The sequence below is a fragment of the Peromyscus eremicus genome, chromosome 11 (assembly GCF_949786415.1).
Source record: "Peromyscus eremicus chromosome 11, PerEre_H2_v1, whole genome shotgun sequence".
NCBI lineage: Eukaryota > Metazoa > Chordata > Mammalia > Rodentia > Cricetidae > Peromyscus > Peromyscus eremicus.
In genome coordinates, this window is record NC_081427.1 from 29,507,277 (window position 1) to 29,528,469 (window position 21,193).

At 38.1% G+C, this 21,193-nt stretch overlaps 1 protein-coding gene across 2 annotated transcripts in view; it reads left to right on the top strand.

Moving 5' to 3' along the window:
* Wdr70 (WD repeat domain 70) overlaps window positions 1-21,193 on the top strand; it is a 230,936-nt gene that overhangs the window by 185,234 nt on the left and 24,509 nt on the right. For both annotated transcript variants that reach the window (XM_059276768.1, XM_059276769.1), the window contains 3 exons: window positions 2,358-2,457; window positions 4,400-4,484; window positions 5,917-6,055. In XM_059276768.1, coding sequence (XP_059132751.1) covers window positions 2,358-2,457; window positions 4,400-4,484; window positions 5,917-6,055 — 324 coding nt within the window. The remainder of the gene's footprint in view (window positions 1-2,357; window positions 2,458-4,399; window positions 4,485-5,916; window positions 6,056-21,193) is intronic.

Here is a 21,193-nt window from a genome sequence, read left to right on the forward strand (position 1 = left end):
CAATAAAAATAGTCTAGTCTACAGAGTAAATTCCAGGACAGCTAAGGCTATACAGAGAAACCCTGTCTCAAAAACAAAAATAAAGTGAGAAAGGTACAGTGTTGATAGAAATTGAGGGAGGTGATGAGAGAAATCGTCTCTGGGCTCAATATGGAGGTCCCAACCCGAACCTAGCAAAAAGAACTGTTCATTTAGTCTTGTGTCCCAGCTCCTTTGACTAAGCATCTTCCAAATCCCAAGTCAAGATATGCTATGACTCCTACCAGTAGCTGCTAGCTAATTATTGCTCTCTTTTAGTGCATAATTCTTCTCCATTATCAGACCCAATACTGCTCCAGCTTAGTAATACTGAGATTTAACCCCACCCACTGATACAGCAGCCAGGTAGGGGCAGCTCCTAATCAGAAATACTTGTTGTCTTTTGGGGGTGGGGTGATATTTGCCAGATTTTCTGGACACAGGAAGTTCTTGATCTTCCTAAACATGGGTCTTTAAGCAGAGGGTTCCTGGAGCTTGGGGGCAGATTACCTATGATTCATCTTTCTATGAGACATCATTCAAATATCCTGTTCTGTTCATTCTGATCTAGAACCATGACCAGAGGACAACAGAGCTGCCATGCCTGAACAACTGGTTATCTCTAGCACTCTATAAATGTGAATGCTGCTCAGTGTGTTAGCTCTGCTGCTGCAGGAGTTGCCCTCGTTGGAAGTTGCTGAAGTAGTCCTGTGATTTTCTCTCTCACTTTCCCTGCCTTTTCAGAGTGTCAGTGAAGCAGTAACCAACAAACTGTGTCATCTCTGTGGACAGTGTTTCTTCCCATCACTTTGCACATAGGAGGGCATTGTTCTACTTAGTTCACCTGCAGTGACATATGTAGCAGTTGGAGTACTACCGGGTGCCTAGCTTCTTTCTGTACCTAGATTGTACTAGGACAGCTCAAACATGTGATTGGAATATCAAATTGCTTGCTTACAATTATGAAAAAAGATTCCTAATGAGAAGGGATTTGCTACTTATTAAGGGTCTTAGGGTTAGGGGATCAGTCACATGTTAGTAAGCCCATTTTGTGGGGTAACCGAGTACTTGCCTCCTCTTACTCTCAGAATCTACACTTAGGCAGCATAATTGCATTTGATCATCTTTCTGAGAAACAGCACCCACTTTAGGCTGCTTAAGCTTGTGGTTCAGTGTAACTTGGTCTCTTTGAGTTGGTGTGAATGGTGTGGAAAGGTATGTGTGTGTATTTTAAAGATCAGTAAACTGGTAAGCAGAATAAGCATCCAAACCAATTCACACTTAAGGTTAGTAAGCTTTAAATTTTAGGCAAACCAGCCTGGCTCTAGAACCAGTAATTTTTTTTTTCTATTTTCATTTCTATAATTTATTTAGATTTCTCCACTTAAAATATTTGATTTCATGCCTCGAGCTTTTTGTTCTTTGTTTAAATTTTGTTTTTGTTTTGTTTTTCAAACATGATCTCACTGTACTAGCCTAGACTGCCCTATCCAGGCTGGCTTTGAGATCACGGTGGTTCTCTTACCTCAGCCTCCCAAATACTGGGGGTATAGACATGAGTCATCTCTAGAAACTACCACATAAAAACTCACTCATCCTTGATACCAAAATGAAATGCTTCCATGATTGAGAAGTTCAGAAACTGATACATCTAAGACTCTGGAAGGCTGTGACAGTCTGCCCTTGCCTACTTGGTAGTATTTGCTAGCAGTCACTGACTTTTGGGGTAGAAGCATCTCCTTCATCTTTGCCTTCTCAGAATGGCCCTGTTTGCAGATAGGGTTATTGAAGGTGCAATTAAGGAGTGTGAGGTTCAAATAGGTGAGTAAGTGAAAGACATAGTGCCTAGGATATGTAAGAGCTGCTGCCATCATCATCGATACCATCACCACCATACGCAGTAAACAGGCACATTAGCTAGCCCAAGGACCACAGCTGTGTGCACCGTGTCTGGAATATACTAAAAATAAAACGAGCATTTTATATTAAGTAAATAATATGCTCATTTGATATCTTATTTAATTTTATCTCTTAGATAAAGTGGGGGCATGAGCCCCATAGCTTCAGAAGCATAATATAAAATTGGTTGTTATTTTATATTACTCAGGCCTTGCTAAAAAATGTCTCCTGCTAGGACTTATCTCTTCTTTGTTAAGGCAAGTAAAATTTGTTAAAATCTTTCAATTTTTTTTAAAAGAACAAGCCTACAATCAGATGGAATTAGTACTTCACCTAAGATGTATATAATTTTCTGAATGATGAAATCAACTGTTCTTTGCACAGACTATGTCTCATCTGAATATAAGAGTGGATAACACCTTACTTGTGTTTGCTCACAGGTTCATCCCAAATTCCACTATAAACAGGCTCATGACCCTGGCACAGACACTTCTTGTGTGGCTTTTTCCTATGATGGTAATGTCCTTGCCTCTCGTGGAGGTAGGTAAACAGCTTTTTGATGTGTTTCTATAAATAAGAATATAATCTTTAGCTCTAACAAATGTCAGACTAATGTCTTAGTGCTTACTAAATTTAGTTGTGCTGTAATGTATCTTTGCCAGTCATTTTTTTTTTATTAAAATGTGTTTTCAACTTGGCAACATTTGTCTGTATCAAAATTTACAAATTGGACTTGCAAGATGGCTGAGCAATTAAAGTGCTTGCTCCCAAGCCTAGTGACCTCAGGATCATTCAGTTCCTAGAACTCACATGGTGGAAGGAGAAAACAACTCCACAGAGTTGTCCTTTGGCTTCTACATGCAAGCTTTAGCATGCTCTTGTATATACATGCAATAGACTTTATATATATTCATAATCAACTAAAATTTAGAAATTAGGTTTTTTTCCCCCTTTGGATTTTTATTTTATCTTCAGATTTCACAGGAGTTTGGTCTTCATGGATGGCTTTTGCCTCTGCCTTTGGAATTTTGTAAATGGTCACCTACATTCTTTGATTCTCTGTGTATACACGTGAGGCAAGCATTCCACCACAAGCCACATCCATAGACCACAGTTTCCTTGAGCCAGGCTCTTTACAGTCGCTCAGGTGTGAACTCAGTAGACTTGCTTCAAACTTGATTCCTCTGGCTCCTCCAGCTGCTGGTTGTTAGGCAGATGTATATCAACATGCCCAGCCATCCTCCTTTATTTCTTCTCTCCTACTTTATCATTCCGTGCCCAGCATTTCGAATCCTCTGTTTGTTGATCATTGATGTGTAGTACTCTCCCCCTCTCTGAGTTTAAACACTAACACAATTTAGTTTGGGAGCAGAGATTCTATATCTAGCTGCTATTTGCTGTATCTTGTTCTAAGCTTAGATAGACTCATGGTTGTGTGTTGCTTGTTCCCGATTTGTTTGCTATATCCATCTCACATGGGTAAGACTATGTTTACTGGAGGGGCTAGATAACAGCCATGGGGCATGGCTGATGATCTTCCTGTAAACTCACTTGTGACAATACAGTAACATTCCAAAGGGGAATTTTATGAAGTTCTCAGAGTACAAAGCTGTTAAGTTCGACCAGGTGTGGATTAGTCCCTGGTTGAACTTACAGTCAGGTTTTAGAGGAAGAGTGCCTGTGGACAGAATGGGTTTTATTAACTCTCCAGTCTCTCTTACAACTGATCTTGATTCCTTATTGGACCCAAAGGGCTGAGGCCGGTCTTAGGCTATGGGCACTAAGGAGAAAGGACAGCAGAGACATTACTTACATGAGCTTGGCTCTTATTCTAGTCAGGAGTTGGTGAGTAACCCTATAGAAATATAAAAACACTATTCTTAAAAGAATGTTCATTACTCTTTAAGCAGCTTGGAAAAGTAGTACTTTCCCAGCAAAATGAAGAATAATAGCCACAAGTAGAATTACTCTGGGGGGCAAGGAATAACATGGTCTACATCATTAATGTTGATGGATTATTCTACCCACATACTAATGGGAAAAATAATCTGTTGTGAACTGAACTATTTTCAGTCCTGATGGCTCTAAAATTAAGGCCTTCCCAAGAAAGCAGGCTGCATGCACTCAGCATACCACAGGGAGCTACCATCTGCTCTAATGTAGAGCTTTGGTGCAGGTTCTGTAGGGCTGCCGACTGATGCTAATCAATCTGGAAAGGAATTGCTAGGAGGAGGACTTAGTATCATATAATTTTATACTATTCTTGCAACTACTACTGCCTTTTCAAACTCCCTAAACAATTAAAAAAAGGAAATGTGCTTAGGTGCACTTGGGTCTCCCCCCTTCCCCCTTGATCCATCTTTCTTTCTTTCTTCCCATCTTCCCCTTTTTATAGTTATATACCATTTAGCAAATGTTAAGCTGGCATGAGTTCTTTTGTACAAAATTCACTTGTATTTCCCTCCCTTCATTCCTCAATTAGGTGATGATACATTAAAATTATGGGATGTCCGACAATTTAATAAGCCATTATTTTCAGCCTCAGACCTTCCCACCTTGTTCCCAATGTAAGTTGTATTATCTTTTCTAAGTTAAAACAATTTTTTTCATGTGTGTGAATGTTTTGCTATATGCATGCCTGTATACCACATGTGTGCCTGGTAACTGAGAAGACCAGAAGAGGGCATTAGATCCCCGGTAACTGGAGTTATAGATGGTTGTGGGCCACCATATGGATACTGAGAATTGAATCTGGGTCCTCTAGAAGAGCAGCCAGTGCTTTTAAACATTGAGCCATCCTCCAGGCCCACAAGTAGCATATTTTGTCATTTGATTAGCATAGGAGAACAGAAAAGAAATTCCTTTAATGTTAATTTGCATTAAGTATTTTAAATCTTCTAGAAAAGGGATTTGAGAAGTTTTTTTTTAATTTTGCACATTTATTTTGAAGATAAATTATGTCTATTTGCCCATAATTTTGTATGTATATTTGTCATATACACACAGAGGTCATTTTGTTATTTACACTGTCTTGTCCGGAATGACCAAACATAGTTATCTCCAGTCAATTAAGTCTGGCAACTGAAGCTTTCAAAGATTATTCTGAGGCAGCTGAGGTGGGATTTAACCTCTAAGTCCTATAATTGGTGCCTAGGAAACGGTTTCTATTTTGGAAGAAGTGAAACTTTACATCTGTGTTAAATAATGACCAGCAGGGAGGATATGAAGGTAACAGAAGCACCAAATGAGAGAAACTGTGTGGTAGCAGAGCACCCACTCTAGCACAGCCCACTGCCTGTGCATTATCTGCTAAAAAGAAAAACAGCCTATCAGCAATTTAGAATAGATCAGAATGTTGTGAGCCATTACACCTGCTAAAACAATGCCGACTACATAACTTCTTTGGGTAATGTGTAGAATATTCATGATTAAGTGGCCACGACTCTGATAATAAAACTGTGGAGGAGTTAAAGGCACCAGCTTGTTTCTAGAAGTGCAGCTTCCCTCTCTCGTAGAGCTTGAGTTGATGTGGCAGACACCATTAGGAGGTGATAGCGGTGATGAGGGCAGTACAAGTAGTTCTGGAAAATGGCCAAAGCTAATATGACTTTATCAGATGTTTGTTTGTCTGTAGATACTCCAAATTGAATGTTTCTCACACTCTTTTTACATTAAAGCATGTCATAGCGTGGAAATTAAGAGCAGACTACAAAGTCAGACTACCTGCATTTGAGTCCCAGATGTATCACATCCTTGTGTGATACTGAGCAAGGCTTAGCTAACTTCTCTGTGTTAGCTTCCTCATTGGTACAGTGAGGAGAACATCTGTCCTATAACATTCTTGTGAAGATTAAGCAAATTATTAAAATGCCTGATGTGTAAGCCAGTGTGTAGGCATTAGCTCTTTTATGGGGATGTCTGTGTGTTTTTAGTTCACTCATTACTGCTGCACTGTTGTCAGAGCCATGAGTTTATACTTACCGACTCTTCTCTGTGTAGGACCGACTGCTGTTTCAGTCCTGATGATAAACTCATAGTCACTGGTACCTCTGTTCAAAGGGGATGTGGCAACGGCAAACTTGTCTTCTTTGAGCGCAGGACTTTCCAAAGGGTGTATGAAATTGACATCACAGATGCGGTATGTATCTTCTTTGTCTATCTAGTCCTGAGAGTGAAGTGAAGTTAGCATCTGTTGTTTTGAATAGAACACCAACTCTGACCTCTATAGTATAGTGGTAGTTTCTTGTTTTCACTAACAGAGACTTTTGTTTTTGTTTTTCGAGACAGGATTTCTCTATGTAACAGCCTTGGCTGTCCTGGAACTCACTTTGTAGACCAGACTAGCCTTGAACTCACAGAGATCTGCCTGCCTCTGCCTCCCAAGGGCTGGAATTAAAGGCATGTGCCACCATATCCAGCCAACATTAGACTTTTTACGACATTGCGGGTTGGCTGGTCTACATTGTCCCTTTTCCCTCAACATGATACTTTTTATAGGCTCAGACTTTAGCCAAGTTCAGCTGAGCCTGTGTTGTCTTTCTCCTTGAACCAGACTGAGGAAGGATGAGACTGGTGGTCATGGAGTACATAAAGAGGAGTAGCCTACGACATGTGTGCTTCTGTGCAATTGTGAAAGGTTATGCTGTCAAACAGAAGGAAGTTTATCATTGCTTCCTACATCTTTAAAGACTTTGAAAAGACTCTGCATGCGAAGATCATAGCAATAAGAGAGGGCTTACCATCCACTGAACTTAGAAACTTTTAGTATTTGGAAGTTTAAAACATTTATACTTAGCTCTGACATATTTTTAAAAAGACCCAGGACCTTTAGTGTTCTATGCATATTTATATAAACACTAAGATATTAGCATTCATTCATTTGTTTATTCACTCACTCATGTGTGTCCTGAGACTGGAGCTATATGGAATGTAATAATGATGAAGGTTCCAAGAAGACAATTTGAGTTCTTTAAAGGTATATTTTGTTATTTAAATGGTAAAGCAAATCATTGTAATTTTTTGAGTGTGAAATAGGGCAATTAATGTCTGTGTCACTTTTCTCTGGCTCAAATCCTTACTAATACCGCAGCTCACACAGTGTTCTTCTGTGCTTTCTCCAGTTGTTTCAGCTCTTTGTAAACAGTGGAGACATAGTAGACACTTAAGTGATTCAGACAGTTGAACAACTGTGTTTAAGTCACCAGCACAAAGCTCATGTCTCTAACGTCTAGTGTTACTATGGGGTCTTAATGTGTAGGTCCCAAATTTGAAGCCGTGCTAGCCTTTGAATGTTACAAATGTGAAGTAGCAGGGACTCAGACTCCAGGTTTATGGAGTCTAACATCATGACTTAATTTGAAACTTGCTAGTTCTTGAAATACTGTTTTAGGGCTACATCTGGGAGCCAGCAAAAACACAAGAATCAAAGAGAAATAATTGACTATATCAATTTTAATCTCAAAAAGTAAAATTTCAGTATTCTTGTATGAAATTCCCCCAAAATGCTTAAAAAGTAAAATTATTATACTTGGTTATTTCTGAAGTAAGCTCTAAATGACTGTACATTTCCAGTACTATTCTTGGTGTGGTGTTTTTAAATTATAATTTAAGTTGAACTATAAATAAATTAAGGAAAATATAGGTAGGCTTGCACGTTAGACATGTTGGGCTTCATTTGCTTGTTGGAAGAACATACTGTTTGCTAGAAAAATCTGTGTCTCATAATGTGATCATGTTTTCTCTCTGCTGCTTTTCCTCTCCATGGTACTTTCATCACCTCATGTTATATACTTATTTGTTCTTCGTGTCTTCAACCAGGTTCTAAATCACATGCGGGTAGAAACATTGTTTTCTTCTCTGTGGAATCCTTGGGGTCTGCTGCACAGATAACGTTTGGAAAGTACAATAATGCGTAGTGCAAAATAAAGTTGTGTCCTTGAAAGATGAGACAGGACAAAGGCTTTTTGAGTTATGGAGATGGAATTGAAGATGAAACAGGACAAAGGCTTGGAATTGAACTGGATACCAGAATACTAAGTGATTTTATTTGGTGGCCATTTTTTAAAAACAAGGAATGACACATTCAGACCCAAGTTTTAGAGTTGTTGAAATGAAAAGGTTAGATTTACAAGATTGGTGAGCATTTGTATATGAAATGAGGTTTCTATCAGTAAATGTTCTCTGAGATAATTTATCTTAACACTGGGGACATAGCTCAGTTAATAGTATGCCTGTATAGATGCATGAATCTTGGTTTCAGTATCTAGAACTGAATGGTATAAACTGGATGTGATAGTGTATACCTGTGATCCCAGCACTCAGTTTTGAGGTAAAGGCAGGAAGATCAAAAATTCAAGAACATCCTCAAACATAGAGTTTGAGGCCTGTCTACTGCCAAAACAAATTTATGTATCTACCAGTATCTGTAGCTTTAGGAAACACACTGTTGTTGACAGGAAAATTTAAGTTTTTATTATATTTTGGGTATAGATTTTTACTATAGATGAGCAAATGACTTTAGTGCATAAGAAAAAAGTACATACAGTTTTGGGAGAATCGTTATAATTCATAGCTGAAATGGTTGCTGATGAGTTTGATAGGAAAGGGTATAGAAGATTGAAAAGATTCCCTTAAGTAATAGCATACAAGAGGAGTGAGCAAACCAAGAGATATTAACAAAGGAAAAAGTTCATCAAGTAAAGTATATGTTATGAGTCCTTTTGGAGAAGCAAAGAAGCAGATTTTCAGATCCAGTTGAATAGACAGTTGGCGAGAGACGTTGAGACAAGGACAGAACCCCACAGCATGGAAAGCCCTCTTTAAATCATTGATTGAGTGGTGGTGATGAGGGTGTGTTAGCATCAGACAGCCTAGTTGTCTGTTTATATAGTAGAATGTTAGGCTAAAGTGGCTTTAAACTGCCCTTTTGACCTGTTGCTTCAAGTTTTGCCTTCTTGGAATGTAAGAAAATAAACACATCCCTTGGAATAGATAAAGAGTGGACACTTTGCTAGAAGAGTCAAAAGGAGTGAGGGACCACTTCTTTTATTGTATGGTGTTTTTGTCACTAAAGCTCAGCAGTCACTATTCCTTTAGGAATTCCATGATTCAGTAGAATGAGGAGCTTCTTGTTGAGTTTTGCTTTACATAAAAGGCAATATCTGATAGTCTTAGTACTAACAGTTGGTACTGTTAGTGAATGCACAGGCAGTGGCATTTAATGTACCCTAGATGTGTCCATTTACCTTAGCAAAGCATGATTGGCTTTATTCTTCCAATACCCTCTCCTGAAACAGAATAAACTCTTAAGTAGTTATAATCTAGGACAGGAAGCTCAACATACAATGTGGACCCAAATATTTATAACCAAGAGATGTTGATCTGTGCAATTAAAATCTCATTGACTAAATGTAGTTTATAATCTTTGTCCAAAAATAGCCTTTTAAAATATAGCAGGAGAGCCAGGTGGTCGTGACGCACGCCTTTAATCCCAGCACTCGGGAGGCAGAGCCAGATGGATTCTCTGTGAGTTCAAGGTTAGCCTGGTCTACAGAGCAAGATCCAGGACAGGCTCCAAAACTACGCAGAGAAACCCTGACTTGAGAAACCAATAAACAAACAAACAAACAAATAAACTAAAATACAGCAGGTGCAGGCCAGCTAGATGGCTCAGTGGATAAGAGCCCTTGTTGTACAAGTCTGATGACCTGAGTTCAATTCCTAGAGCCCACATAAAGGTGGAAAGAGGGAGTGGAACCTACAAGTCATTTTTTGATCTCCACATGCACTCCATGGTATACCCCAAGTGAATTTCTATCCCAACAATAGTAATAAAATGTAGCAACTGTATTCATCATGTTTTGTTTAAAATTGTTTTTAAAACATCTTATTTTAACTCTGCTTTGTGCATTGTCACAGTCTGACTCTTTTTCTTTTTGTATTTAGTATAGACTCACCGTGGAGACTCTTAGCTCCTTCAGTAGGAGATGACAGATGTTTAAATTTTATTATTTTTATTGCATTCAACAATGTTTGCACACATTTTACAATGAAGGTGCAGTTTTTTTGGATGCTTCCTTTTGTCCAATTGTACCCCTCCATACACATACAGATTACACACACACACACACACACACACACACACACACACACACGCACACGCACACACACTTCTCGTTTAATTCTTTATGACTTAACTAGTAGGCTTGGCCTATTTCTAAGATGTGGTCCATAATGTAACTTATAGTTTGAAGCTATTGTTGTTTGTTTTTTGTACAGGTACTCGCTGTGTTAGCCCAGTCTGGCTTGGAACTGTGCAGTCTAGAGGAAGTCCTTGACCTCTGTTTGAATCCTTCTGCCTCAGCTTCCTGAGGGAGGATCCTAGGTCTTGCATAACTTGAATTTTGAATTTACAAACTCACTTTTGTTTTTGTGTACATTGGACCTTAATGCTTTTTAGATGTTACATAAAAGGCTTCCCATTATTTTTTTATGCACAAGGCAAAAAAGAATGGATAAAAAAAAAAAAAACAAAAAAAAAAAAACAAAAACAAAATTTTGAGGTAACAGAAGAAATCATAATAATTAAACCATTTCATATGGAATTATTTAGAGACATTCTTTGAAAAAATAAAAGTTAACTTCATAATTTTTCATCAAGTTATAATTTATTGTAAAGTGATTAGTAGAATTGTCTTTTAAAGTAGAAAATGTAAAAGTGAACATGTTAGTATTAGGACATGGTTTATTCAGTTGTACTGTGCTAATGCTTTTACAAATTTAATCTAAGAATGGTTAGTAACATGACTTTTCTTCATTTCATTAGTTTCTGGAATAGTTTAAAAGATAGATGACCTTCCCGGGGTAAAAGGAAAATGGTGGAAAAGAAGAACAACGGTTTTTGCAACTGAATCTTACTTTTTTTCTAGTTTGTTTCTTTGCTTAGGTGTTGTGGTAAAAGGCCTTTGTTTTGTTTTTTGTTTTTTGTTTTTTATAAAGACTGGATGAGCAAAATGTGGATAGTAAAGAAAAAAGAAGAACATTTCCATTTTGGAAAGAAAAAACAACAGCCCATAGCATCTAGAACCACCAATGTAGCACATGGCTTCTTGGGTGAGAGAAGGAATTTACTGGGTATTTTATATATATTTATTTCTACATGTGTAGATATAATCTGGTCAGTCAATATAATGTTACTTATTTCTATATGATTTCAGGGCTGACCACCTGGCATTAGATAACGAATTGGAAGGCTCTTCCCTGGAGAAGGGTATTTTTCCTATATGAGCATTTCTTAGTTGCCAGTAGTTTTTTTGTCTAAGGTTAGGTTACCATGAGATTTCCCCTTTCATCTTAGCGTGTCCATTGGTTCCTCCTTGTTCAGGTCTCATTTAGGCAGGTGTGTTGTTGAAATTTTGTAGATTCTCTGGTATTTCTAGGAAATGTAATCTCACTGCAGACATCTTTTTCCTGTGACTCTTACAATCTTTTCTAGCCTCTTCCACCATGTTCCCTGAACCTTAGGTGCAAGGAGTTGTGTTGTAGGTGGATTAGTTGGGATTCAGTACCACGTGATTACATGTTCTCAGCGTTTTGATCAGGTATAGTTTTCTGTAATGGTCTCTGTCTGTTACAAGGAGAAGGTTCCTGGATGAGGGATGAGAACTACATTTATTTATGGGTATAAGGACAAAGATCTAGAATGTGGTTATTGGACGTGCTAGTTTAGTTAAGTGGTGGTTGTGGGTTCTCCACCAGGATCCATGACTTCACAGGCCCTGGGTAGTTGCCCAGGTTTCCAGAATTCCCTCTTTTGGAGTATGTCTTAAGTTCAATTAGAGAGTTGTTGGTCACCACCAAGATATGTATACCACTTTTCACCCCTAGGTTATCGTGCCATGCTGGTCATTGTGGTTCATAGACATCATAGCTAAATAGGGCTGTTGGTAGTTTTCCTCTCTTGGACACTTACACAGCACCTTCTGGTACCATGAGAGCTGTCCTCAGGGAGGAGGCTTTCAGTCAGTTCTAGCTCAGTGGCCTCTGGTTTATCACAGATATGACATTAAAATTAATAACATTGATGTTCAGTAAAATTGCTATATGTATTACCTTAAGCATGTAAAATGGCGATATCCCATAAAAGTATTACACACAATATATTTAGCATCTTATTATATATAACACACACACTATATATATATATATATATATATATATATATATATATATATCACATTCTTTTTATTTTTTAAAAAAATTATTTATTTACATATTTTTATGTATGAGTGCTCTATCTTCATGTATGCCTGCATACCAGAAGAGGGCATCAGACCCCATTATAGATGGTTGTGAGCTGATATATAGTTGTTGGGAATTGAACTCAGAATCTCTGGACAAGCAGCTGGTGCTCTTAACTGCTGAGTTATCTCTCCTGCCCCTCAGGTATGTTCTTAATAGGGGAGAATACTGATATTTTAAGTGTTAAGAGATTGAAGAGTAAGAATAGATGAATATAAAAGGGCCATAAAATAAAAGACCCTTCATGAAACTAGCTATTTACCTTAATTTATAAGAGATGACCGTTCAGACTATAGCCACCCTGTTTTATTTATGCCTGTGGAGGAGAGCAGAAAGGTAACTCAAATAAATGGATATTCCAGAAGTGCAGAGTTGGCTTTGGAATGTGTCTTTGTTCTTACATTTGAATATAGATATATGTGATCTGGGAATTCACTTCAAACAAATTACTGAAGCCCTGCATGTGAGAGCTTGTCTCAGAAGGAGCAGAGGACTCCATCTGTTCTTCCTTTGCTACTGGGAATAGACTAATCATGTCTTAGTGATATAAAGTTCCAATTCAGGCAGAAATGCCTCTCCCTGAAAGCTTCTAGAAGTACAGGAGTTGAGTAGCATCTTTGTCAGGTCAGGCTTATACTAGTAGTAATGCACAGAGCTACCAACAGTGTAAATGCCAGTAGAAATGAAGACTGCATTTGGCATTTATCTGCCTTCTTAAATATAGTGAAACTTCTTAATGCAAAACACAAGGAGATGGAAAATGTGGACTTTGAATTAACTAGCTTTTCCATTATCTGATTTTTATTATAGAGCATTCAGGCTGCTGGTTACCTAGACAATAGCAGTTGCTTTGAATTATGTATCATTTTGAATAAAGTGATATCAGCTTAATGACATTTCACTTTAATTCACTTCTTGAAGTATTAAACAATGCAGATCCTAGAAGGAACCTGATCAACATATTTGTATATAATAAAGTCTGTAATATTTATCCACAGCCAAGTGATAGGGCAGTTTACCTAACAGAAAGGCAGGCTTTCAGAGGTTAGGTTGTTTCCTGATCTTCCAAGATGTGTGAATATGATAAAGAACCCAGGCATAAGTAGAAAATGTTAGTATTTAATGTAAATCGACCAATGTAGCACTGCCATGCTTTTTTCTCTAGTTACTTTTTCTGGGTCAACCGATAATATCTAGCATGGCTTTTAGGATAGTGTTTCACTGTCTGTTGGACACAGTCGTCAGTCAGTACTACTTTATCTAGGGGTACGTTTTAATCGCCAGGGCAAAAAGATACTATTGAATATAGTGAAAGGCAGCTTTCTGTTTTCTCTGCCTTTATGACATAGGAGATGTGGCACCAGGAAGGCACTGCACTCTTTCCTGGGGTTTCCTGAAGGAACCTGCTTATACATACAGTTTGCATGTAACTAGAACTTAGCTTGAATGGCCTGCTAAGTTAGCCTCCTAGTGTCCTAGAAGGACTTGGTGAAATGACCATCTTGTTTTCAGAGCACCTGAAGGTACCATGCTGTGAATGTTCCATAACAGCAGTACTCAGGATCTGAAGAATGTCCATCTGCAGGCACATAAGCGTGTTGAAACAAAAGGAGCCATTGATTCCCTTGTAGTCTATTAGTACCTGCCTTATCAAGTCTTGAAATATTTTAAGAAAGGAAGATGATAGGTACTAGTGTACTGCTGATTCCATTGTATTATTTAAAAAAAATTATGCAATGAACTTCACCCTTTTCTACAGAGTGTGTATAGTGGAGTGATTTTTAAGACATGTTATATATAACCATAATAACCATCATCTTCATCATACCATCTTTGACTACTTGCAAGAGAACCCTCAGAATGGACTTATTTGAAGTTCTCTTATAAACTATAGGCCATTGATTGGAAGGGAAGACTTCTATTTATGTAGCTATGGCAAAGTCATCATCCACGCTGGGGTGAGACTTCGGTGGTATGGCTGCTTTAGGGTCACTCATACTTCTGTAAATAACTCATTGGTTTGTGAAGTTGGACTTTGGTGGAATCATATTTTGGTTTGTCATTGGTGCCTAGTAAGGAGGGGACTAGGTTTATTTACATCTCCCCTGGGAGAAATTCTTGCAACATTTATGGATTTACGTAACCACCACCAACACAATCAAGATAGAGAACGGTTCTATCAATAAAATCTCATTTTCCCAATCCTCTGTATAACCCTGTCTGTAATCCACTTGTACCCCTCTCACTCTTAACCCTTGGCATTCACTGTTTTTTTAATCTATCAATATTGTGTTATCTTTTCAAGAATTTCATAAAGTGTGGGACTTTTTGAGGCTGGCATTTTTTTTAACAGAACGCCTTTTACAATTAGTCCAGATTATGTGTACCAATAGTTTGTTTCATATTGTAGCATAATTAAATGATATTTATCATTTTGATCTTTTTGAAACTGTGGATACGTTTCTATAGGCATTTCACATGCAGTTCTTTGTGTAAACAAAAATTTTCATTTCCCTGAGATTGGTTTTTATATTCTAGATACCATGTTTTTTTGTGCAGTATGTGATTTATAGATTTTTTTCTCCTAGTCTTTGTGTGTGTGTGTGTGTGTGTGTGTGTGTGTGTGTGAGAGAGAGAGAGAGAGAGAGAGAGAGAGAGAGAGAGAGAGAGAGAGAGAGAGGAGAGAGACAGAGACAGAGACAGAGACAGAGAGAGACAGAGAGGGAGGGAGGGAGAGAGAGAGGCCATAGCATGCATGTGTGGGTCCAGGGACAACTAGACTCCTTGGTCAGGTTGGTTCCCTTCCCCTCAGAGGTTCCAGGCATCAAACTCAGCTCTTCAGACTTGCGTTGTTGGATGTCAAGGACATTCACCTGCCAAGTCATAACAACGTCCCTAAGAAAGCAAAAGTTTAAAATTATGATGAAATCAAGTCAAATGTATCAGTTGTTTTCTTTTATAGATTATACTTTTGGTGATACTTCCAAGAACTTCTTGACTAACTTCAGATCTCCCTGATTTTCTCTTAAAAGGTGTATAGTTCTCTGTTTTACATTTAGGCCTACATCCCATTGTAAGTTAAATTTTGCATAATAGAGTAAGGTATAGTTAAGGCAGAACCAAGGCCTGCAGGGTAAAGCAAAGAATTTCCTAAATGGTTAGTAGTATATTTTCTTTTTTTTGTGTGTTTTGCTTTGTTGGCAATCACACCCACAGCCTCTTGTGTGCTAAGTTCAGCTCCAAAATATAAATAAGATAAATCACCTTCATGCAAAATTAATATCATCATCATCATCATCATCATCATCATCATCATTATTATTATTTAGGTTCGGGGCTTGGGATGTAGCTTGGTTAGTAAAGTGCTTGCACAAAGCCCGGGTCAACCCTTAGCACCCTATACCCACTGGGTGTGCACTTCTGCAATCCTAGCACTCAGGAAGCAGAAGCAGGAGGATCAGGGGTTCAGGGTCTTTCTTAGGTGCATAGTGAGTTTGAGGTCAGCCCAGGCCACGTGAAAATTCTGTCTCAAAATAAAAAGAAAACAAAAGTCCAATTTAGTATAAGAAATCCACAATGTGTAAAATACAAAACATTTTAAGTAAAAATAGAATCAGTAATGCTGTGCTAAACTGTATTAGAGCCTGAGGAGAGAAGAAAACTCAGTTGGACTGACTCTTTCTTCATTGAAAATTTGGATATTTGCTGGTCATGGGCATTATTTTATTTATTATTCTCTTACTGCCTTCTTGGTGGAGTACCGTAGCTAGCTCACTTTTGCTTTAGTAATAACTTTGAACTTTGTCCCTGATCTGCCTACTGATTTTCATTCCCTGAGTCCTCCTGTCCTGGTTTTAACCACGTTCAGAGGGACGGGCCAAGCAGTCTGTGTTTCCTCTATCTTACCCAAAACCAGACCTTTTTACAAAAAAATCACAGTGGTAATGAAAAGCACACCATGAAGCAGCAGATCTCAGAAGATGTGCTTGCGGGGACGGACACATACACATACACACACACACACACATACACACACACACACACACACACACACACACAGGCACGGTAAGAGGCAATGTCACTGACCCCAGAGTGGCTTACCTCTGTTACTCTGCTGGTGTGCTCCCTGACAGCAATGGCACTCCAGAGCTACCTGCTTTTGCTTCCTTAGCTGCTGTCTGGAGCTGGGCATACTTTCTGCAGATTCTCCACATTATTCTAGAGGCTATCTGTGTCTTTGCCTGAGAACTATGATTTACCTGCCCTGTATAAAAAACTAGAGTTGCTTTTCATAGAAGAATTTTATGACCTCCCCAAAGAGTTCCTTTCCCCGTCTTTAGCCTCACATTCTCATGTTTAGAGCCCACATCCTTTACTCTAGTCCTCGTGGACTTGGAGAACAGCTGGTCAATATCCTCTGTTTCCTTGATGATTATAAAGTTGCTGTTCTATCTTTTCTTGTCTGGGTGAACCAAACTTAATCTTAAAAAAAACAAAACAAAACTTTTCCTTGAGGATCAGATTTTCTCAGCACTTCCATTATCTTTGATAATGTTTCTCAGACATTCTAAATTTTCCAGTGACCACATTGGACTGGGAGGGCCTTTGGGGGGCTGCAGGTGCTATGTGTGTGGTAAGTGCATGACATTCCTAATGCTTAGCACAGCACTTGGTATGTGGTAGGTATTTGCTAAAAATGTTTTTATTGATCTTGCTTTACTTTTTATTGCACTAGATTATGGAATGTTCTTACTAAGATTTACAATAACAGTCTAATCCCTCTTACTTTTGCCTTTATCTTTATTACCTACCTATCTATCTATCTGTTTATCTGTATTCATTTATTTATTTATTTATTTATTTATTTATTTATTTATTTATTTATTTATTTATTTTTGGTTTTACGAGACAGGGTTTATTTGTGTAACATTGCTGGCTCTCCTGGAACTTGCTTCGTAGACCAGGCTGGCCTCAAACTAACTGAGATCCGCCTGCCTCTGCCTCCCAAGTGCTGGGATAAAAGGTGTACACCACAACCACCCGGCTTTGTTTTTCTTTTTTAATGATTTCAAAAAATAATTTGGAATGTCACAACATAAGTATAATTTACTTTTAATTTGATGAAAGAAAAACACATTTTTTTGTCTGCATATTTAAAACTTGAGATTGATTATCTTTTTCACACTTACTAAAAATAGCTGTGTTTGAGTTCAGTGGAAGAAACCCAGATTTGCTACAGATTCTAAAAATATTGGCAATCTAAACTCTGTTTAATATAATTTGCTCTGGTTGTTATACTATTAATGAATGTGGTCTATTGTAAAATACACAGTGGTTTGAAGTAAAAAGAAAAAAAAATTCACATGTAGTCCATGCTGGGCTCAAACTCATGATTCTCCTGCCTCAGCCTCTTGAGTGCTGAGATTGCAGGTATGCACAACCATGCTGAGCTTGAAGTGAGTATTACTTGTTAGCATTGGACACTTTGTAGTGTCTAGCCAAGGAGCTGGGAAGATGGTTTGGTGGTTAAGAGCTCTAGCTGCTCCTCCTCAGCTGCCCACAACAGTCTGTAATTCCTGTCCCGGGGGATTCAATGCCCTCTTCTGGAACTGCACACATGGTGCTTAGACACACATGCAGGCAAAAGACCCATTAAAGTAGAATTTTTTAAATTAAAATTTCTAATCAATACCTTTTTTAGACTAGGAGCCAAATATATGATTATGATCTCATTTATTTCAGTCTCTTTTAAAAGGACAATTTTTAGTTTCTTTTAACAAGTGGATTCTTTTTTTTTTTTTGGTTTTTTGAGACAGGGTTTCTCTGTGTAGCTTTGCGCCTTTCCTGGAACTCACTTGGTAGCCCAGGCTGGCCTCGAACTCACAGAGATCCGCCTGGCTCTGCCTCCTGAGTGCTGGGATTAAAGGCGTGCGCCACCACCGCCCGGCTAACAACAAGTGGATTCTTAATTCAGGTACACTTAGTAGAGTCTTGACATTCACTTTTGAAATAGTGCTTTCAATAGCATTAAGATTTAATCCTATAGGTGAGTGACTTTCCCTAGGATGGTCTGATTGACTGTGATCTCACTTTGGAAGTCACAATGTGAGATGGGATGAAGGGCTATTACCATTGTCCCTGGCTTCTTGAGATGAATGAGAACTAGAAAGAGGACACATGCAATCTGTCAGTTTTCTGGGGGCATTTGCCTCTAGCAGCATATATTAGAGCTACTCCTTCGTGTTTCACGCTAGTGTTCATTTGTGCCAACTTTCACAAAGAATGCTTTCTGCTTCTGTTTCTAGTCCTTCAAAATCTTTAAGCAGTATCTCTGCTTTCATTAAGTAGAAACTTGTATTCTGTTCTCTCCACAAAAGCTATGTTTTATTTAACAGGTGTTTAAATGTGAATACTTTTTTTGTGTTGACATACTGACCATGAATGGCAAAGCCAGATAAATAATCAGACATTAGATACTATAACCTTAGAGACAAACATACTTAACTAGTCTATAAAATCAGACAAAGAGCCTGGAGAGATGGTTTAACAGTTAAGAGCCCTAGCTTCTCTTCCAGAGGACCCGGGTTTGATTCCCAGCACCAACGTCGTGGCTCACAGCTGCTGGTAACTCCAATTCTAGTTGATCCTGTGCCCTCTTCTGGCCTCTGTGGGTACAGGCACATAAATGGTACACAGACATACAGGCAGGCAGGCAGGCAAAGAAAAAGAAAAAAAAAAAAGAAAAATCATACACATAAAATAATAAAAATAATTTTTTAAAAAAATCAGAGAGAAGAGAGAGCACATGTTTGAGTACGAGTGAGTGAGCATGAGTATATCTTGGTTTATAGATGCTTGAAAATAAACAGAAAAATATATTAGTCTTTAAATAATTTATAAACATATATTACAGTAATGCCTAGTGCTCAGTCATCCAATGCAGCACCATCCTGTGGTCACTGATGGGCCAGTGAAGGACTGGTGTCCTGTAGGATTTCCTGAGGTCTTCTTCTCCAACCTGATGAAGAGTCTGTGCTATCAGAGCTCTGGTGAAATTTTCACAATTTCATGTAGTATGGAAGACATGAGTAGTCTATAATTAACATATATCTCAGAATAGTGTTTTCCCTTTCTGGAATCATAGATAATAGTCTTGTGGGAGGGTTTTTCAAGATCCCAAAGGGCTAAATAAAACAATATGATATTTAAGACATATTTACTTGTACTATTAGGTAATTACTGTTATTTTAATGCTCTGTATAACTCATCTATACCAGGAGAGTCTACTCTTTTTCATTTTTTAAAAGTTTTTCTTTCTTAATTATTTCCATTCTTTGATCACATATATTGTTTGTTTAGTAGTTAGAGGCTTAATATGTTTTATACATTTGTGTTTTGTTCAGATAAAGGACTAGTTGTTGTTGTTATTATTATTATTTCCATCTCTAAGTATTGACAAGTGAAAGATAAAGGGCCTAGGTCTGTGGAGATTAGGTTGTAAGAAGCTTGATCAGGTTGGAAAAATTTGGCCATTGGAAATTTTTGACTGTATGAGAAAACATTCTTGAAGATAATAGAAGCCTGCAAAGACACAAGACCAATTCTTATTGTACATAAGTTCATTAAGTTGTATAATCTTTGGCTCTGGTTAATTTTGGAGAATGATGTTTTTTATTCATTTCCAATTTTTATAATAAAGTAAAAATATATTTTAAAAAATAACTCACAAGGAAAGGTTAAAAAGATAAAAGATTAAATTTAGTTCACTTAGATCAGAAAAATATGACCATTAACTTTATAGCTTTCAAGGAAACAGAGGGAATCGACCATCCCTTTTACAACTTAGTCCTTATAAATAGTAGCATATGATATCCAAAGATATGGCCATTCTTTGCCAGAAGTGATTAGCCTGAGGTTCCAGTACCTCAAATGCCATTCAGGTCTGAGAGGCCTCCTTGTCCTGGAACTCCAGTAACCTGTGCTGTGCCCACTAATGGGGAGTTGTGTCGTGTGAAATGGAGTCTCCTTGTCTGGCCCTCTGGTCCCTGGGCCATGCAGGAAGACCACCTGCCAGTGTCACTGTGGATTCCAGCCTCAGTGTCCTCTCGCTTCCTGCTCCCATACTCTCATCAGTAAGAGCAATAACCAGACTTTCTCCAGTCATTATTTGTGCTTCCTTTCTCATCATAATTTCTTCTCAAGTTCTGGGACTAGAGCAAACTAGCATTTGTTGTTTTGAATTAGATGAGGGAAGTTGTGTTTAATTTCTTTTACCCAAGAGACATTCTATTTTCTCTGAGAAATTTTTCTTGTGATGAAATTCAAGTTCATTATCAAATACAGATGTGGTTCATTTAGTATCAAGGACAACTACCAGTTTCCAGATTTTTGCTGCTTTAGTGGTTATCTCAATTTTAGAGTATAGCCTAAAGTAAGTAGATCTTAATAGATATATTTTCCATGGATTGTTTGGGAATTAATGTGATAATTAGATGGAAATTTTAAAAGCATTGTGTCTCTATTTGCAGTGGTTCTCAACCTGTGGCTCACGACCCCTTGAAGGCTTGGAATGACGCTTTCACAGGGGTCGCCTAAGACCATTGGAAAACACAGATATTTACCATGTGATTCATAGCAGTAGCAAAGTCACAGTTATGAAGTAGCAATGAAGTGATTGTATGGTTGGGGGTCAGCACAACATGAGGAACTGTACTAAAGGGTCACAGCCCTAGGAAGGCTGAGAAGGATTGCTCTGTCAGGTACGGCAGGTGCAGCGTTGCATACATGAGAGTGTTCCAGCGTTTTCCCTTATCACCATCAGGCTGCTGTCTGGTTCATCAAAGAAAGAATTATTTGAGACAGAGAAGGGAAAAGATTTCCAAGAAAAATGACGAATCTGGCCTATGATAGGGCTGTCTTGAAATTGGGGTGTACGTGAATAAAAGGGTAGATAGTGGAGAGAAGCCAGCCATGGCTG